This window comes from Mobula birostris, chromosome 7 (genome assembly GCF_030028105.1).
Source record: "Mobula birostris isolate sMobBir1 chromosome 7, sMobBir1.hap1, whole genome shotgun sequence".
Classification (NCBI taxonomy): domain Eukaryota; kingdom Metazoa; phylum Chordata; class Chondrichthyes; order Myliobatiformes; family Myliobatidae; genus Mobula; species Mobula birostris.
Window position 1 is genome coordinate 2,297,806 of NC_092376.1, and position 21,709 is coordinate 2,319,514.

At 50.5% G+C, this 21,709-nt stretch overlaps 1 protein-coding gene across 2 annotated transcripts in view; it reads right to left on the minus strand.

Annotated features, from left to right (window-relative positions):
- Window positions 1-600: 600 nt before the first annotated feature.
- Window positions 601-21,709, minus strand: part of slc6a7 (solute carrier family 6 member 7) — an 87,024-nt gene continuing 65,915 nt past the window's right edge. For both annotated transcript variants that reach the window (XM_072262436.1, XM_072262435.1), the window contains 5 exons: window positions 17,523-17,657; window positions 16,555-16,654; window positions 10,990-11,108; window positions 2,945-3,118; window positions 601-1,037 (listed from right to left, as the gene is read on the minus strand). In XM_072262436.1, coding sequence (XP_072118537.1) covers window positions 909-1,037; window positions 2,945-3,118; window positions 10,990-11,108; window positions 16,555-16,654; window positions 17,523-17,657 — 657 coding nt within the window. In that variant the 3' untranslated portion in view covers window positions 601-908. The remainder of the gene's footprint in view (window positions 1,038-2,944; window positions 3,119-10,989; window positions 11,109-16,554; window positions 16,655-17,522; window positions 17,658-21,709) is intronic.

A 21,709-nucleotide genomic window follows, 5' to 3' on the forward strand; every position in this document is an offset into this window, starting at 1 on the left:
ACACTGTGGGGGGTGACAGTACTGAGGGAGGGTGACAGTACTGAGAGAGTGTCAGATTTTGGGGGGGGGTTGACTGTATTGGGGGGGCAGTATTGAGAGAGCGCCACACTGTGGGAGGGGCCGTTCTGAGGGAGGGTGACAACCGAGTGTGGAAGAGAGGGTGGTGAATTCATTGCCACAGACAGCCGTGGAAGCCATTTATTAGGTAGATTTAAAGTGAAGGTTGATAGGTTCTTGGTTAGTCTGCGTGTCAAAGATTAAGAGGAGAGGGGGTCGAGAAGGAAAATAAATCTGCTCCTAAGTCTTGAAGTCTGAAATCAGCCGTGACGGAATGGTAGAGCAGCTCGATGGACCGAGTGGCCTGTGTCTGATGGTTTTATTGCCCTCCCTGCACTGCACCTTGTAGTACAATCCGTTATGGCTTTCCCTTGTACCGTTTGATGACTGCCTCCCAGTCCAACGGTATACTGACCCTTGTAAGTTGTCCTGTGATTGGACCAGGGTTAAATATGCCGGCTGCTGGGTGCTGTGGCTCTTTGGGCCAGAAGGGCCCTGTTCCAAACTGTATCTCATAAAAACAATAAATTAACAGCGCGAGAGGCGAGTTTTCTCTGTATGTGACAATAATAATCCCATCCAATGCCAAATCTTTTCCAAAGCAGTGACCTGCTGGTCTAGTGTCAGCGAGCGCAGGGCAGAAGTCGGACTTGCTGGAGCATGGTTGTCGTTTTCGGGTGTAGGTAGGAGCGTGCGGTGACCAGTTGGACTGGAGAGGTCACTACAGGACCGCACGGCTGCTCCGTCACCGTGTGAGCAGCTACTAGTTCTGTCCCTGCTGGGCCTGGGGCTTGAGGGAGTCCACACCCTCACCCAGCGAGGTTCCCTCTGCCGCCAGTGAGAGTGGCACCTCACACTTCTGTAAAGTCATGGTCGGTCAGTGTCACGGAGAAGGGAACGTCGATGGTTTCCAGGGTGAAGGTACGGTCTCCGCCGGTCACTTTCCAGGAGTTTAGGGGCCGGATAGCTTTCTGAAAGCGCTGCGGAAAGAGGAGAACTGATATCAGACGTCAGTAGCTTGGTCCCGCACCAATGGCCAGAGGCTAGGCCTGGCCGGACCCTTTGCTGGACAGCAGCAAGGATCAGGCACAGGGCATAGGGCACAGGTCTCACTGACCATTGGTTAGTGGTACACACTCCAGGTCCTGAGATCAAATCCAAGAGATGCAGGGAGGGGTAGTAGTGAGGGAGAGAAGGCCACACTATGGGGGGGGTGGTACTGAGGGAGGGTCACACTGTGGGAGGGGTGGTACTGAGGGAGGGTCACACTGTGGGAGGGGCGGTACTGAGGGAGCGTCACACTGTGGGAGGGTCACACTGTGGGAAGGTCACACTGTGGGAGGGGCAATACTGAGGGTCGGTCACACAGTGGGGGGGCGGTACTGAGGGAGGGTCACACTGTGGGAGGGGTGGTACCGAGGGAGGGTCACACTGTGGGAGGGGCGGTACTGAGGGTCGGTCACACAGTGGAGGGGCGGTACTGAGGGAAGGTCACACAGTGGGGGGGCGGTACTGAGGGAGGGTCACACTGTGGGAGGGGTGGTACTGAGGGAGGGTCACACTGTGGGAGGGGTGGTACCGAGCGAGGGACACACTGTGGGAGGGGCGGTACTGAGGGTCGGTCACACAGTGGGGGGGCGGTACTGAGGGAGGGTCACACTGTGGGAGGGGTGGTACTGGGGGAGGGTCACACTGTGGGAGGGGTGGTACTGAGGGTCAGTCACACAGTGGGGGGCGGTACTGAGGGAGGGTCACACTGTGGGAGGGGTGGTACTGAGGGAGGGTCACACTGTGGGAGGGGCGGTACTGAGGGAGGGTCACACAGTGGGGGGGGCGGTACTGAGGGAGGGTCACACAGTGGGGGGCGGTACTGAGGGAGGGTCACACTGTGGGAGGGGCGGGTACTGAGGGTTGGTCACACAGTGGGGGGGGCGGGTACTGAGGGAGGGTCACACTGGGGGAGGGTCACACTGTGGGAGGGGTGGTACTGAGGGTCGGTCACACAGTGGGGGGGCGGTACTGAGGGAGGGTCACACTGTGGGGGGGTGGTACTGAGGGAGGGTCACACTGTGGGGGGGGCGGTACTGAGGGAGGGTCACACCGCAGGAGGGGCAGTACTGAGGGAGGGTCACACTGTGGGAGGGGTGGTACTGAGGGGGGATCACACTGTGGGAGGGGTGGTACTGAGGGAGGGTCACTGTGTGGGAAGGGTGGTACTGAGGGAGGGTCACACTGTGGGAGGGGTGGTACTGAGGGAGGGTCACACTGTGGATGGATGGTACTGAGGGAGTGTCACACTGTGGGAGGGGTAGTACTGAGGGAGGGTTTCACTGTGGGAAGGGGGTGGTACTGAGGGAGGGTCACATCGTGGGAGGGGCGGGTACTGAGGGTCGGTCACACAGTGGGGGGGGCGGTACTGAGGGAGGGTCACACTGTGGGAGGGGTGGTACTGGGGGAGGGTCACACTGTGGGGGGGTGGTACTGAGGGAGGGTCACACAGTGGGGGGGGCGGTACTGAGGGAGGGTCACACCGTGGGAGGGGCGGTGCTGAGGGAGGGTCACACTGTGGGAGGGGTGGTACTGAGGGGGGGTCACACTGTGGGAGGGGTGGTACTGAGGGAGGGTCACACTGTGGGAGGGTCACAGTGTGGGAGGGGTGGTACTGAGGGAGGGTCTCACAGTGGGAGGGGCAGTGCTAAGGTTCAGAAGTTCCTTCTCTTAGGCAGTGACGCACTCTACAGTGAGGGTGAAGCCTTCCTTCGTGACCCCTTCATTAGTGCCCATGGGCCCCTTAGGGGCAGTTTGAAAGCCAGCATCCATTTCTCTGGAATGATCTGTTATTATGGGCTGCTGGAGGGAAAAGGCAGATTTGAGAAGTCATTCTTACGTCTCGTAGTGTTCCCGACTCCTTCACCACTGCAGCTACAGCCCAGAGAGGGATCTGTGCACAGCAGACAACCCCCAGGCACACACCGAGTGCCTTCCCCCACACCGGGTAGTCGTAGGTTCCATAGTGCAGGCTTGTGTTGTACATCTCGATGAAGATGTACATCAAAATAAACTGTAATGGAGAGATGGAGTTAGATAAAGGTGGTTTTACACTGGAAACCCACTCAATACGATACACAGCATATCACACCCACAGAACTCTTATCACAGCCCACAGGTCTCTGGGTGCGGAAAGCCGTGCCCCCACCACCGTGGTTGAGTTTTCTGAAGATATAACCAAGTGAATTAATGAGGCCAAGGTGGTAGATGTTGTCTATGTGAACTTTTACAAGGTCTCTGACAAGGTGTCACATTGACAGCTTAGAGTTATATGAAGGGGAAAGATGAAATACAAGGGCAAACTGGCCAATAACATAAAGCAGGATACTAGAAGTGTTTTCAGTTACATAGAGTAAAAGGGAGGTGAGGGTTGATCTTGGGCCACTGGAAAATGATGCTGGTGAGGTAGTAATGGGGGACAAAGAAATGGCAGATGCTCTTAATGAGTAGTTTGCATCAGTCTTCACTGTGGAAGACACTAGCTCGCCAGAGTGTCAGGGAGCAGGAGTGAGTGACATTGTTATTACAAAGGAAAAAGTGCCAGGCAGATTGAAAGGTCTTAAGGTGGATAAGTCAATTAGGCCATATTGACTACATTCCAGAGTCCTGAGAGAGGTTGCTGAAGAGATAACGGATGCAATGATCATGATCTTTCAAGAATCATGTGATCCGTCATGGTCTCGGAGGACTGGAGGATTGTAAATGTCACTCCCCTCTTTAAGAAGGCAAAAGAAAGGAAATTATAGGCCAGTTAGTCTAACCTCAGTGATTGGGAAAGTGTTGGAGTTATTAAGGATGAGGTTTCGAGGTACTTGGAGACTAATGATAAAATAAGTCAAAGTCAGCATGGTTTCCGTGAAGGGAAATCTTGTCTGACAAATCTGTTAGAGTTCTTTGAGGAAGTAACCAGCAGGGTGGACAAAGGAGAGGCAGAGGATGTCATTTACCTAGATTTTCAGAAGGCATTTGATAAGGTGCCTCACATGAGGCTGCTTAACAAGATAAAATCCTGTGGTGTTACAGGAAAGATACTGTCGTGGATAGAGGAATGGGTGTCAGGCAGGAGGCAGTGAGTGGGAATAAAGGGGCCTTTTCTGGTTGGCTGCCAGTGACTAGTGATGTTCCTCAGGAGTCAGTATTTGGACCGCTACTTCTCACATTGTTTGTCAGTGATTTAGATAATGGAATTGATGGCTTTGTGGCAAAGTTTGTGGATGATATGAAGATAGGCGGAGGGGCAGGTAGTGCTGAGGAAACAATGTGATTGCAGCAGGACTTAGACAAATTGGAAGAATGGGCAAAAAAGTGCAAGATGGAATACAGTGTTAGGAAATGTATGATAATGCATTTTGGTAAGAGGAACAATAGTGCAGGCTATTATCTAAATGGGGAAAAGGTTCAAACATCAGAGGTGTAGAGGGACTTAGAAGTCCTTGTGTCCAAGACTCCCAGAAGGTTAATTTACAGGTGGAGTCTGTGGTAAAGAAGGCAAATGGAATGTTAGCATTTATTTCAAGGGGAATAGAATATAAAAGCAAGGAGATAATGCCGAACCTTTATAAGACTCCAGTTAGGCCACAGTTGGAGTACTGTCAACAGTTTTAGGCCCTATAGCTCAGAAAGGATGTGTTGCCATTGGAGAGAGTCCAGAGGAGGTTCACAATGGTGATTCCAGGAATGAAGGGGTTAACGTATGTGGAGCGTTTGACAGCTTTGGGCCTGTATTCACTGGGATTTAGAAGAATGCAGGGGGATCTCATTGAAACCTACCAAATGTTGAAAGGACTAGATAGGGTGGATGTGGAGAGAATGTTTCCTGTGGTGGGGTATCCAGAACTAGAGGGCACAGCCTCAACATTGAGGGGCGACCCTTTAGAACAGAGGTAAGGAGGAGTTTTTTCAGCCAGAGAGTAGTAAACCTGTGGAATGCTCTGCCACAGACTGCGGCGGAGGCCAAGTCCGTGTGTATATTTAAGGTGGAAGTTGATTGTTTCCTGATCAGTCAGAGCATCAAAGGATATGGCGAGAAGGAGGTGTATGGAGTTGAGTGGGATCCGGTATCAGCCATGATGGAATGGTGGAGCAGAATCGATGGGCTGAATGGCCTAATTCTGCTCCTATGTCGTATGGTCTTATGCAGTAAATAGTTTGGTTTGTCACACGTACATCAAAACACACAATGAATTGTTGTGTCAATGATGTACAGAGTCTAACCACGAGCAATGGACAGCCCACAATTGTCAGCACGTCAGGCACCGATATAGCATGACCCAAACTGACAAACTCTAACCCATACTTGCTTGGAGTGTGGGAGGAAAGTGGAGCATGTGGTCATGGTGAGAACGTACAAACTCTTTAAAGCCTGCAGCAGGAATTGAACCCAAGTCACTGGCATTGTCATTGTTACGCTAAATGCTGCGCTACTGTGCCATCACTCCTCAACAAGATCACCCCTCACTCTGCTTCGCTCCTGTACATCGGAACAGAGTGAAATGAAGCATTTGCTTTACAATGGAATAAAAGTACAAACATGAAAATAAAATCAAAAATAAAAATTAACATGAAAATAAGACAAAAAGTTGTTCATTAAAAGCAATGTTAAATAAGTAGGCATTTCAGCTGCTGTGAGGATTAGTATCAGGCCATTTGGCCCATCGAGTCTGTTCCTCCATTTCACCATGTCTGATCCATTTCCCTCTCAGCCTCAATCTCCTGCCTTCTCCCTGTATCCCTTCATGCCCTGACCAATCACGAATCCATCAACCTCTGCCTTCAATATACACTGCCTATAAAAAATATTCACCACCCTTGGAAGTTTTCATGTTTTATTGTTTTACAACTTTGAATCACAGTGGATTTCATTTGGTTTTTTTGGCACTGATCAGAAAAGACTCTTCCGTGTCAAAGTGAAAACAAATTGGTCTAAATTTATTACAATTATAAAACACAAAATATGATCGCATATGTATTCACTCCATTCAAGTCAGTATTTTGCAGATGCACCTTTGGGAGCAATTACAGCCTTGAGTCTGTGTGATTAGGTCTCTACCAGCTTTCTACATCTGGACACTGCAGTTTTTCCCCATTCTTCTTGACAAAACTACTCAAGCTCTGTCAGATTGCGTGGGGATCGTGAGTGAACAGCTCTTTTCAAGTTCAATCACAGATTCTCAATTGGATTGACGTCTGGACTCTGACTTGGCCACTCCAGGACATTGTTGTTTTTAAGCCATTCCTGTGTAGCTTTGGCTTTATGCTTGGGGTTACTGTCTTGCTGGAAAACAAATCTTCTCCCAAGTTACAGTTCTCCTGCAGACTGCATCCAGGATTTCCCTGTACTTTGCTGCATTCATTTTACCCTCTACCTTCACAAGCCTTCCAGGTCCTGCTGCAGTGAAGCATCCCCTCAGCATGATGCAGCCACCACCATGCTTCACGGTAGGGATGGTCCAGCTGCTGGCACAATGGCATCAGTGCCGGACTCCGGAGCGAAGGCTCCTGAGTTCGAATCCAAGTTGGGCCACCCTGCGCCCCCCCACCGAGCATGCTTTCCATCGTGCCGGCTCGAGAGTCGAGCTAGCCACTCGGCCTCGTAAAAAAAAAGTGTCAAGTCAGGAACGTTCATATCGTGACCCGGTTAATCCGAAAGGAGACCGATCCTGACACCACGCGCCAGACAAGAATGGCTGACTGTCTGGTGGTAGGGATAGTGTGTTTTTGATGACGTGCACTGTTTGGCTTACACCAAACATAGCGTTTCATCTAATGGCCAAAAAGCTCAATTTTGGTTTCATCAGATAATAGACTTCTTCCAGCTGACTTCAGAGTCTCCCACACATCTTCTGGTAAATTCTAGCCGAGATTTCAAGCAACACACATCAAAGTTGCTGGTGAACGCAGCAGGCCAAGCAGCATCTCTAAGAAGAGGTACAGTCGATGTTTCGGGCCAAGACCCTTCGTCAGGACAAAGCATCTCGGCCTGAAATGTCAACTGTACCTCTTCCTAGAGGTGCTGCCTGGCCTGCTGCGTTCACCAGCAATTTTGATGTGTGTTGCTTGAATTTCCAGCATCTGCAGAATTGTTCGTGTTTGCGTAGCCGAGATTTCATGTGTTTTTTTCAACAGTGCCACTCTTTGCCACTCTCCCATAAAGCTGTGACCAGTGAAACACCCGGATAACAGTCTGCTATATGCGTAAACTCTCCCATCTCAGCCACTGAAGCTTGTAACTCCTCCAGGGTTGTCATAGGTTTTTTAGTGGCCTCCTTCACTAGTCCCCATCTCGCACGGTCACTCAGTTTTTGAGGACCGTCTGCTCTAGGCAGATTTACAGCTGTGCTATATTCTTTCCATTTCTTGATGGTTGACTCAGCTGTACTCCAAGGGATATTCAGTGACTGGAAATTTCCTTGTATCCATCTCCTGACTTGTGCTTTTCAATAACCTTTTCACAGAGTTGCTTGGAGTGTTCTATTGTCTTCATGGTGTAGTTTTTGCCAGGATACTGACTCACCAGCAGTTGGACCTTCCAGATACAGGTGTATTTTTACTATGATCAACTGAAACACCTTGACTGCACACAGTCATCTCCATTTAATTAATGATGTAACTTATAAAACCATTTGGCTGCACCAGTGATGATTTGGTGTGTCATATTAAAGGGGGTGAATACTTATGCAATCAATTATTTTGTGTTTTATATTTGTAATTAATTTAGATCATTTTGTAGAGATCTGTTTTCACTTTGACATGAAAGAGTATTTTTCAGTTGATCGGTGTCAAAAAAAAGCCAAATTCAATCCATTGTGATTCAATGTTGTAAAACAATAAAATATGAAAGCTTCCAAGGGGGAGGAACAATTCCTATAGGCACTGTACATAAAGACTTGGCCTCCGCAGCTGCCTGTGACAAGGAATTCCACAGATTCACCACTCTCTGGCTAAACAAATTCCTCCTCATCTTGGTTCTAAAAGGACACCCCTCTATTCTGAGGCTGTGTCTAGTCTTAGACTCTCCCACCAGAGAAAACAACCTCTCTGCATCGACTCTGTCAAGGCCTTTCACCATTCGATAGGTTTCAATGAGGTCATCCCTCATTCTTCTGATGCCTCGTTGGTAGTAAAGAGAAAGGCATGTCGTGGGTGATGGGGGTCCTTAATGATGGATGTCGTCCTTTTGAGGTGTTCCTTCTTGAAAATGTCCTGGGTGCTGCAGAGACCTGTGCCCACGATGGAGCTGACTGAGGTCACAACTCTGCAGCTTATTTCAATCCTGTGCAGTGACCCACCCCGTTCCAGACGGTGATGGAGCCTGTTAGAATGCTCTGCACGGTACATCTTTAGAAAGTTGCGAGTGTCTTTGGTGACGTGCCAAATCTCCTCAAACTCCTAATGGAATTGTAACAGCTGTTGTTCTTTCTTTGTAACTGCACTGATATGTTGGGCCCAGGTTAGATCCTCAGAGATCATGTTCCCCTTCAACATTTCACCTTTCACCAATGACCTCTCGTTGTAGTCTTAGTGGAAAAAGCCTGCTTGCATTTACCCTATCTATACCCCTCATAATTTTGTATACGTCTATCAAATCTCTCAATCTCTGCATTCCAGAAATAAAGTCCTAATTTATTCAGCCTTTTCCTATAACTCAGGTGGCAGGGTTGGTAAACTTGATGGCAGCACCAAGGGTGGTGCTGTGGTGGATGGCAAAGAAGGTTCTGGAAGGTTACAACAGGAGCTTGATGAACTGAGTACAGGAGCTGGTATAACCACGTTACAGGCCTACGAGATGTTGGTGAGACTGCGCCTGGAGAACTCCGTACAGCTCTGTTGTTCAGTCAGAGAGGGTGAGGGGAAGAGGGGAAAGGTTAAAGGGGACCTGAGGGTCAGTCTTTTCCACCCAGGGGGTGGTAAGTGTTTGGAACGAGCTGCCATTGGAAATGGTGGAGGTGGTTACAATTATAATGTTCTAAAGACACTGGCCATCTGCATGGACAGGGAAGATTCAGGGTGGTGTGAATGAATGGGAATCCTGGTTGACATAACGTTGGGCTCAAGTCTCAGAAAGGCAGCATCCATCACCCAGGACCCCAGCACCCAGGGCATGCCCTCTTCTCATCACTGCCATCCGGGAGGAGGTACAGGAGCCTGAAGTCACACTTCTGGAGGTCTTCTTCCCCTCCACCATCTGAGTACTGAATGATCCCCAAACCCAGAAACACCATTCTGCTCTCTTTTTCACTATTTTAATATATATTCTTATTATAATTTACAGTGATTGATCTATTGCATTCTGCTGTTGCCTCAAAACAACAAATTTCATGACACCTGACAGTGATGATAAACCTGATGCAGACTGAGGCACTCAGACAGGCTCCTGACGGGAAAGGCTGAGGGGGGTCTGGGTCAAACACAGGAACATGGGACTGGATGCAGAAGGCACCATCATCAGCATGGATGGATGATCGGGATGGATGTGTCGGACGGATGATAGGGATGGATGTGTCGGACGGATGATCGGGATGGATGTGTCGGACGGATGATAGGGAGGATGTGTCGGACGGATGATAAGGATGGATGTGTCGGACGGATGATAGGGATGGATGTGTCGGACGGATGATTGGGATGGACGATTGGGATGGATGTGTCAGACGGATGATCGGGATGGATGTGTCGGACGGATGATAGGGATGGATGTGTCGGACGGATGATCAGGATGGATGTGTCGGACGGATGATCGGGATGGATGTGTCGGACGGATGATCGGGATGGATGTGTCGGACAGATGATCGGGATGGATGTGTCGGACGGATGATTGGCATGGATGTGTCGGACGGATGATTGGGATGGAGGTGTTGGACGGATGTCCGGGACGGATGGTCAGAGGGATGATCGGGATGGATGTGTCGGATGGATCATGGACGTATCGGAGGGATGGTCAGGATGGACGATCGGGATGGATGATTGGGATGAATGTTTTGGACTGAAGGGCCCATTTCCGTGCTGTGTGGTCTGACTGTACCCATACATGACTTGAACAGGGCAGATCTTGTTTCTGGTGGTGGGGGTCTGGGAATTTCCTCGGATTCCACTCTAACACATCCGTGCGAACTATCCCAAGTACAGATTAATCCTGGCCCTCAGAATCTTTTCTGAGAATTCCCAACCATTTCCACTGATCTGCCTTACCCCCGTTCCCTCCTGGAATATGTGCTGTTCTCCGGACCGCCAGCCCTCCCCTGTGAACAGTGACAATGTTAACATCTCCATCAGGGTCTCAGCACCTGCTCCCTCCAACACCAACCCAGGCAGACTACTCTACCCTTACGTGATAAGACATGAAGAGCCGCCACCTTTTCATGCAGCATGTTGTAGAACACTGGCTTCACTTTCGGCACATTGGCTTCACCGTGTTGAGTACAGGAGATGGGATGAAGTTCGGGAGAAGGGCCAAAGGGTTCTACTATTCTGTGACTTTAGCCGCCCCTCCCTGAATCCTCGAACTACGATGTCCTGAGTAGTTGTATTGCAGAAACACAGTCCTTTCACCAGCCACCCATTCACACCAACCCCATTCCATTCCCCGTATTCCCATCTCCACTCCCGACACTACCCCTCACCCACACACTTAGGGCTTAACATCACAGTCAGTTAACCCACCAACACAATGAGGAACGGTGGTGTGGAGAGATGGGGAGGGGTGGGAGAGATAGGGGGAGGTGAGGGGGAAGGAGAGAGGGGAATGGGAAGGAGAAGGGAGGGAAGGAGAGGAGGAGAAAAGGGGAGGAGAGGAGGAGGGGAGGAGAGGAGGAGGGGAGGAGGAGGGAAGGGGAGAGGAGGGGGAGAGGGGAGAGGGGGATAGGGAAGGGCAGCAGGTCTGCATCTTACCAATAGCAGGAGGGGAGTGAAGAGAGCCCAGCAGGCTTTGAAGTAGATCAGAAGTCTGCTGTACCAGGGGGGGCAGAGACGAAGCATGTCGATAATGTCCTCACAGAACTGGTTGACCCCTGTGTGAAGAGGAGGGCAGGGCGAGGCAGAGTTACATTGCTGTGGCACCGTGTGGCAGCTCAGTCACACAGGCCCCTGAGCTCCACGCGTTGCTCATGCAGACATTGGCCAACTGAGTTTGTGCTGACTGTCGTCCATGTACATCAACTCCATCTCACTCTCCTCACACTGTCACTAACGTGCCCCCGTTTCCACCCTCACCCACACACCGGGGGCAATTCCACCCTCACCCACACACCGGGGGCAATTCCACCCTCACCCACACACCGGGGGCAATTCCATCCTCACCCACACACCGGGGGCAATTCCACCCCTCACCCACATACCGGGGGCAATTCCACCCTCACCCACACACCGGGGGCAATTCCATCCTCACCCACACACCGGGGCAATTCCACCCTCACCCACACACCGGGGCAATTCCACCCCTCACCCACATACCGGGGCAATTCCACCCCTCACCCACATACCGGGGCAATTCCACCCTCACCCACACACCGGGGGCAATTCCACCCTCACCCACACACCGGGGCAATTCCACCCTCACCCACACACCGGGGGCAATTCCACCCTCACCCACACACCGGGGCAATTCCACCCTCACCCACATACCGGGGGCAATTCCACCCTCACCCACACACCGGGGCAATTCCACCCTCACCCACACACCGGGGGCAATTCCACCCTCACCCACACACCGGGGCAATTCCACCCTCACCCACACACCGGGGGCAATTCCACCCTCACCCACACACCGGGGCAATTCCACCCTCACCCACACACCAGGGGCAATTCCACCCTCACCCACACACCGGGGCAATTCCACCCCTCACCCACATACCGGGGGCAATTCCACCCTCACCCACACACCGGGGGCAATTCCACCCTCACCCACACACCGGGGCAATTCCACCCTCACCCACACACCGGGGGCAATTCCATCCTCACCCACATACCGGGGGCAATTCCACCCCTCACCCACACACCGGGGGCAATTCCACCCTCACCCACACACCGGGGGCAATTCCACCCTCACCCACACACCGGGGCAATTCCACCCTCACCCACACACCGGGGGCAATTCCACCCTCACCCACACACCGGGGCAATTCCACCCTCACCCACATACTGGGGCAATTCCACCCCTCACCCACACACCGGGGGCAATTCCACCCTCACCCACACACCGGGGCAATTCCACCCTCACCCACATACCGGGGGCAATTCCACCCCTCCCCCACACACCGGGGCAATTCCACCCTCACCCACACACCGGGGCAATTCCACCCTCACCCACATACTGGGGCAATTCCACCCCTCACCCACATACCGGGGGCAATTCCACCCTCACCCACACACCGGGGGCAATTCCACCCTCACCCACACACCGGGGGCAATTCCACCCCTCACCCACATACCGGGGCAATTCCACCCCTCACCCACATACCGGGGGCAATTCCACCCTCACCCACACACCGGGGCAATTCCACCCTCACCCACATACCGGGGGCAATTCCACCCCTCCCCCACACACCGGGGCAATTCCACCCTCACCCACACACCGGGGCAATTCCACCCTCACCCACATACTGGGGCAATTCCACCCCTCACCCACATACCGGGGGCAATTCCACCCTCACCCACACACCGGGGGCAATTCCACCCTCACCCACACACCGGGGCAATTCCACCCTCACCCACATACCGGGGGCAATTCCACCCTCACCCACATACCGGGGCAATTCCACCCCTCACCCACATACCGGGGCAATTCCACCCCTCACCCACATACCGGGGGCAATTCCACCCTCACCCACACACCGGGGGCAATTCCACCCTCACCCACACACCGGGGCAATTCCACCCTCACCCACATACCGGGGGCAATTCCACCCTCACCCACATACCGGGGCAATTCCACCCCTCACCCACATACCGGGGCAATTCCACCCCTCACCCACATACCGGGACAATTCCACCCCTCACCCACATACCGGGGGCAATTTACAACAGCCAAGTAACCCACTGACCTTCACATTGGGAGGTGGGAGGAAACCAGAGCACCCAGGAGAAACCCATTCGGCCAAAAGGAGAACATGCAATCTCCACACAGACAGTGCCATAGACCAGAAATTGCTGCTCTCAGTTATGCCACCAATTAATCTCCTTCTCATGTTCTTACACCTTGGCCCATCCCTGTATTGTCTCCTGGTGTATTGAATGACATTCCACCCTGGGGAAAACCCTCCCCACCATTGAGAAGATCTACACGAAGCATTGTCGTAGGAAAGCAGCATCCTTCATCAGGGACCTCCACCACCCAGCACACGCTCTCTTCTCACTGCTGCCAGCAGGAAGAAGGTACAGGAGCCTCAGGACTCACATCACCAGGTTCAGGGACAGTTATTACCCCTCAGCCATCAGGCTCTTGAACCAGAGGGGATAACTTCACTCACCTCATCATTGAACTGTTCCCACAACCTATGGACTCACTTCCAAGAACTCTTCATGTTCTTGATATTTGTTGCTTATTTATTTATCATTATTATTTTTTTCTTTTGTATTGGTGCACATTTTGCAAACTCATTGTTTGCCTGTCCTGTTGTGTGTGGTCTTTCACTGATTCTATTGTGTTTCTTGGATTTACTGTGAATGCCCACAAGAAAACGAATCTTATAGTTGTATACTGTGATATATATGTGTCTATTAAATAAGTTGTTTGTACTTGTTTATCCTGTAATATTATATCTGGATGGTTAACAGATAATATAGATGGTTATATAATAATGGACTCGTTGTAATATAATTTGTAGGACTCTGACTGAATTAGGCTTGTATTTATTGTAAGGTCTGGTGTCTGTTATGAGTTTGTATTTTAAACCAAGGTTTTGGTGAATGACATTTGCCACTTGACTGTGTTTGTGTAAGTAATCAGATTGAGTTAAACAGCCGCAGGATTCTGTTTATTCACTTCCACAGACGCTGCCTGACCTGTTGAGGTCCTCCAGCATTTTGTGTGTGCTGCAGGATCTTGTAATGTGTTGGATTGGTCCTGGTTTCCCTCGGCATTTTCCCATTTATCGTCTTGAACTTGCTGGTATTTTATTATGTATTTTGATCATTTTTTTGTGTGAACCACCTGGTTCTATATTTCCACAAGGAACTCTTCTGTTTATGGGAAAAGGTCTCCAACTCTGAGCCAGGCGTTTGACACTTCCTAGTCTGCACAGATCGTGGCACTATCTCCCATGGAGGGTCGTGCTCTTCCTTTGGTTAACTTTTCTTCAGCAGTGATCATTTCTGCATTTTTCTGGGTTGTGCTTTTATCTAAGTTTAGTGGTGTGTACTTCATATCAGAATTGCACATGCTCAGGTGGAGTGCTGAATCCTGTTTTTGTTGATGAAAATATATCCTTAAGCGTTTTATCTGACTGTGTAAATGTTTTACGTGTTTTTCCTCTTCCTCCTTCTGTTCTTATATGTTTCATATTCATCCGTCAGTTGTATTGTGTCCACTAGAAAGTCTGCAGATGCCGGAAATCCAGAGTAACAGACACAAGATGCTGGAGGATCTCAGCAATCAGGCAGCATCTATGGAGATGAATGAACAGTCGATGTTTCAGCTGAGGCCTTTCTTCAGGACTCCTGCTGCTCGGTTTTACATTCTACTCGCTCTACTGCACCTCTCTTTAAGTTTAATGTTCTGCACTTATCGCGTCCAAAGTTCGTGTTTCTATCTTTAGAGAATAGTTCTACTATCGGAATTAATTACTTTAGTTTTACTGCTGAACTAATGTATCATTTCAAATCATCCATATCTAGACAGTGTGTCAAAGTATAACTTGTTTGGTTGTCTCCAATTTGATATCCTATTTTTGTATGATCAATACATTAGATCATTATTATTATTGCCTATGGTTATTATTAGTTGTTAATGACCCAAAATATAAACTCTGTTATAGAGAGTCATTCAGGATCTGGTGTGTTCACCCCACACATGTCACAGGACATAGAAGGAGGGGAGATTTGACAGAGGTATATAAAATCATGAGGGGTACAGATAGGGTAGATGCAAGCAGACTTTTTCCACTGAGGTTGAGTGACGCTAGAATTAGAGGTCACGGGTTAAGGGTGAAAGGTGAAATATTTAAGGGGAACCTAGGAGGGAACTTCTTCTCTCAGAGAGTGGTGAGAGTGTAGAACGAGCTGCCAGTGGAAGTGATGGACGTGGCTTCCATTTCAACATTTAAGAGAAGTTTGGACAGGTACAGGGATGGGAGGGGTCTGGAGAGCTATAGTCCAGATGCAGGCCGATGGGACTAGGCAGATTAATACTCAGCACAGATAGATGGGCTGAAGGGCCTGTTTTCATGCTGTGGTGTTCTATGACTCAATGATTATCTGAGGTTATGGTCATCGTCCTTCAGCCCAACGCGTCCACACTGACCAAGATGGCCACCCAAGCCCTCTCTTGACCCATATCCCTTTAGACCTTTCCTACCCAGGTATCTGTCCAAATGTTATTGTACTTGCCTCACACTTCCTCTGACACCCACTACCCCGGGGTGAAAACGTATAGGGCGATGTCAGAGAGTGCTGAGTGATGGAACATCCTGCCAGAGGTGATGGTAGAGGGGCTTAGGGACATTTAAGGGACTCTTAGATAGACACTTGGCATTACAAAAATGTTAAGTTATGTAGGAGAGAATGGTGAGATTGATCTAGGAGTAGATTAATGGGTTAGCACAACATTGTGGGCTGAATGGCTTGTACTGTGCCATAATGTTCTATGTTCTATATCCTGAACTCTCCCCTCTCAGCTAAAACCTATGCTCTCTAGTTCTTTGTTCCCCAACATAGTGTGTGCACTCACCATTTATACACTTCTGTATGGTCACCCCTCCGTCTCCTGTGCTCCAGTGAATAAAGCTCCAACCTGCCCAACCTCTCTCCATACCTCAGTCCCTCAAGTCCTGGTGACATCCTTGTAAATATCCTCTGCACTCTTTCCAGTTCAATGGCATCTTTCCTCTAGTAGGGTGACCAAAACTGAACACAATGCTCCAGGAGTGACCTCACCAGTGTCACCAGGAATGATCGTAATCACCCTGGTTCCTGCCCCGTAGTTGCTGCCTGACCTGCTGAGTGTTTCCCTGCCTTTAACTCAGACTCACAGCCTTTGCCTGTTGATGTTCCACAGTAGCACTTGTTAAATCTGCCCTAATGCTGCTCCAGTGAACATCTCCCAGATCCGGGGAACCGTGGCTGGAATCGGAAACGTAAATATGAGTGCTGGTGAGACTCAGCAGGTCAGGCAGCATCTGAGAAGAGAGAGCCAGTCAATGACCCTCCCTCAGAACTGATTAACCATTTGCCCCTTGTTACCCAAATCTTCACCAGGTGAAGTCTGCCTGCCCTGAGGTGAGAGACCACAGCAGAGCCTACCGTAGAAGAAGGCGATGCCCAGGCACATGAAGAGGGTTATAATGATGAGACCGAAGCTGGTGCTGTAGGCGTCTATTAATGTGAACCAGTAGATGCCTCCCTGTGTGGAGAGACAAGAGACGGAGCTTTCACCCACACCAACACAAGTCCCATTTGGCGAAGGAACCCTCAGCCACCACACCCACCAGTCGTTTTGTTGAGGATATTCCCGGGAATTCCATGGGTCACTAAGTTCAAGATGCCTGATTCAAATGTCTCCCCCTTATGTCTTGTAGATGTCAAGGCCTGCTTATGTCTCCTGTCTAGCGTTACCTCCGAAATTCCTTTCAATACTACCCTGGCATTGGCTTGTGATGTTATTTGTTATGGTCTTGATATCGATCTATGGGTCCTTATGGAGATTTGAGATTCCTCTTCATTCCAATGATAAGATTGACCCTGCATCCCTATTGGCTCCTATACAGAGGTGATCCTGTTTTCCCATTGGTTCCCAAGCCCTGCAATAATCCTGATTTCTCATTAGTTGCTTTGATGTGATTGACCCTGCATTCCTATTAGTTGCTAAGATTCAGTTGACTCTGTATCTCTACTGGTCGCTATGATGCTGTAGTCCCTGAGCCCTATTGTTGGACAGTCATGCATTGGCCATGAGTGAACTTGTTTCTATTGGTTTACATGTTGGAGGGTAACCCCGCCTTCCCATTGGTTGCTATGATGGTGTTGACCCCACCTTCCCATTGGTTGTTATGATGGTGTTGACCCCACCTTCCCATTGGTTGCTATGATGGTGTTGACCCCACCTTCCCATTGGTTGTTATGATGGTGTTGACCCCACCTTCCCATGGGCTGCTGTGGTGTTGATTCTGTTTTCCAATGGGTTGTTATGATGGTATTAGCCCTATCACATTGGTTGCTATGGCGAGGCTGTCTAGTGTTGCTACGGGACGCAGTATTGGGACGGCTCTGACCTCAGTGATGAGCAGCAGCCCCAGGAGGTAGAAGGAGAAACAGAGAACGGCCAGGAATATAGTCTTCCATTTCCTTTCCCGGAGCACTGGAAACTCATCTAGAAAGGCAGTGGTAATTCCTTCCAAGTTCCCAAACTATAAAGAACAAGAGGAAACAACAGGAAGGTAAGTCAGTGAGGGCAGCTTTGCAAACTTGTTCCATCCTCTCGCCCCCAAACCCCCAATGTGAACCATCAATCCATGTTCATGTTCCCAGATAGCAGATTCTCTCCCCCCCCCCACGCCACTGAATCCCTCCCACACCCCATGGGTACTCTCCCCATCACTGACTCCCCCCCCCCACTGAATCCCTCCCACACCCCATGGGTACTCTCCCCATCACTGACTCCCCCCCCCACTGAATCCCTCCCACACCCCATGGGTACTCTCCCCATCACTGACTCCCCCCCCCCACTGAATCCCTCCCACACCCCATGGGTACTCTCCCCATCACTGACTCCCCCCCCCACTGAATCCCTCCCACACCCCATGGGTACTCTCCCCATCACTGACTCCCCCCCCCCACTGAATCCCTCCCACACCCCATGGGTACTCTCCCCATCACTGACTCCCCCCCCCCACTGAATCCCTCCCACACCCCATGGGTACTCTCCCCATCACTGACTCCCCCCCCGCCCCACTGAATCCCTCCCACACCCCATGGGTACTCTCCCCATCACTGACTCCCCCCCCGCCCCACTGAATCCCTCCCACACCCCATGGGTACTCTCCCCATCACTGACTCCCCCCCCGCCCCACTGAATCCCTCCCACACCCCATGGGTACTCTCCCCATCACTGACTCCCCCCCCGCCCCACTGAATCCCTCCCACACCCCATGGGTACTCTCCCCATCACTGACTCCCCCCCCGCCCCACTGAATCCCTCCCACACCCCATGGGTACTCTCCCCATCACTGACTCCCCCCCCGCCCCACTGAATCCCTCCCACACCCCATGGGTACTCTCCCCATCACTGACTCCCCCCCCCCACTGAATCCCTCCCACACCCCATGGGTACTCTCCCCATCACTGACTCCCCCCCCCACTGAATCCCTCCCACACCCCATGGGTACTCTCCCCATCACTGACTCCCCCCCCGCCCCACTGAATCCCTCCCACACCCCATGGGTACTCTCCCCATCACTGACTCCCCCCCCCCCCACTGAATCCCTCCCACACCCCATGGGTACTCTCCCCATCACTGACTCCCCCCCCCACTGAATCCCTCCCACACCCCATGGGTACTCTCCCCATCACTGACTCCCCCCCCCCACTGAATCCCTCCCACACACCATGGGTACTCTCCCCATCACTGACTCCCCCCCCCACTGAATCCCTCCCACACCCCATGGGTACTCTCCCCATCACTGACTCCCCCCCCCCACTGAATCCCTCCCACACCCCATGGGTACTCTCCCCATCACTGACTCCCCCCCCCACTGAATCCCTCCCACACCCCATGGGTACTCTCCCCATCACTGACTCCCCCCCCCCCCACTGAATCCCTCCCACACCCCATGGGTACTCTCCCCATCACTGACTCCCCCCCCCACTGAATCCCTCCCACACCCCATGGGTACTCTCCCCATCACTGACTCCCCCCCCCACTGAATCACTCCCACACCCCATGGGTACTCTCCCCATCACCGACTCCCCCCCCCCACTGAATCCCTCCCACACCCCATGGGTACTCTCCCCATCACTGACTCCCCCCCCCCACTGAATCCCTCCCACACCCCATGGGTACTCTCCCCCATCACCGATTCTCTCCCCACCCACGTTCCCAAATGGCGGATTCTCCTGTGACGGGGTCCTGAATTACCCCTATGAACTGTGCTTTTGAGAAGGGAGAGAGAGAGAGTTGTTCAATATCAAACACCTTGTTACTAAGAGAGAGAGAGGCGAAGACTGCTTGGAGATGGTGTTATGGTCTCTCTGCAGCATGTTTACACTTTGCAAGGACACTGTCAGCTTCTGTGTTCTTACAGAGAGAGAAGGGAGGAGCTACTTGATGGACAGCTGGTGTTCAGTGTGGTGAGATAAATAGAAGGTCAGCTGACAGACTGACAGACACATGGTTTTGGACACTGGATGAGCTTTGTTGTGCCCGCAGGAAAGGTGGGTTTTGGAGGATCGATCAGGCGGATCGATCAGTGGCTCTCACAGTGTGAAAAGGGTGTGACCGGTGGGGAGTTATTCGTGTGGACAACCCTCACCTGGGTTGATAATTCCACCACAGAAGAACGGTTCCCTTTGTTGTGGTCACAGTCGGTGACTTCTGAAGGATTTTGGAGGACAACAGGAAGATCAACGGCGTCAGCTCACCTGAAGACTCAAATCTCTCCCTCTCTCTCTCTCCATCACTACTCAATACCACGAACTGAACTGAACTTTACTCATCACCATAAGACTACCTGTTTACCCCTAGACTTGAAGAAGTTTGGTTTTCATATATTTCCACACTTATACATATCTAAGCATTGCTAACCTGTTTTATATATCTGATTTTATATTATTGTATTGCCTAGTTACTAATAAATATTATTAGTTAATAGCAATACTGGACTCCAAAGTGCTTTCCATCTCTGCTGGTTCATTAACCTGTCACGGGGTACATGACACTCCCACCTCCCCACTGAATCCCCTCCCACAGCCCACAGACAATCTCCCCCACCCACAAAATCCACTCTCAAAGTTCTGGTCGCCTCATTTAGAGGAAGGATGTGGAGGTTTTAGAGAGGGTGCAGAGGAGATTTACCAGGACACTGCCTGGATTTGAGAGCATGCCTTATGAGGAGAGGTTGAGTGAGCTGGGACTTTTCTTTTTGGAGTGAAGGAGGATGAGAGGTGACTTGATTGAGGTATACAAGATGATAAGAGACATCGAAAGAGTCGGCAGTCAGAGACATTTTCCCAGGGCGAAAATGGCTAAAACAAGCAGGCATAATTTTAAGATGACTGGAGGAAAGTAGGTAGTTATTTTTACTCAGAGAGTGCTGGGTGTGTGGAATGTGCTGACAGGGGTGGTGGTGGAGGCAGATACATTAAGGAGATTTAAAAGACTCTTATTCAGGAACACGGATGATAGAAAAATGAAGGGAAGGGTTAGATTGGTCAGAACAACATTGTGGGCCGAAGGGTTTGTACTGTTCAGTAATGTTTCATTGACGGGAAGAAATGGTGGGACTAATGTTCTGAGAGTGTATACTTCAATGCAAGGAGCATTGTAGGAAAGGTGGTGAGCTTAGGGAATGGACCAGCATGTGGAACTATGACATAGTGAGACTTGGTCTCATGTTCTTGATATCTCTTGCTTTTTTATTTATTTTCATTATTATTTCTTTTGTATTTGCAGTTTGTTGTCTTTTGTACATTGGTTGTCTGTTTGTTGTGTTGGGTGTGGTTTTTCATTGATTCTATTGTGGTTCTTGGATTTACTGAGTCTGAATGCTGATTTCTGGCAAAGGTGTACCTGGTCAGTGAGAGCCCTTCGAAAGTGAAATTTTACGTGCACAGAGTTCGTGTGTTCCTGTCAAATAAAAGGCAAAGATAACAGGGTTATGGAACCTTGGCGTCTGACAGATATTGAGGCCCTGGTTAAGAAAAAAGAGGGAAGTGCATAGCAGGTATAGGTAGGCAGGAACAAATCAGGTGCTGATGAAGTGTAAGAAATGAAAGAGAAGGAAACACTTAAGAAGAAAATCCGGAGGGTTAAAAGAAGGCACAAGGTTGTCCTAGCGGACAAAGTGAAGGAGAATCCTCAGGGATTCTACAGATTTGTTAAGAGCAAAAGGATTGCAAGGGACAAAACTGGTCCTCTGGAAGATCAGAACGGTAATCCGTATATGGAGCCGAAGGAGATGGGGAAGATCTTAAATGGATTTTCTGCATCTGTATTTACTCGGGAGAGGGACACAGAGTCTATCGAAGTGAGGCAAAGCAACAGCAAGGTCATGGACCCAATACAGATTATAGAGGAGGAGATGTTTGCTGTCTTGAGGCAAATTAGAATGATTAAATCCCCAGGACCTGACAAAGTGTTCCCTTAGGCACTGTGGGAGGTTGGTGTATAAATTTCGGGGGCCCTAGCTGAGATATTTAAGACAGACGTAGCCAGAGGTGAGGTGCTGGAGGATTGGAGGACAGC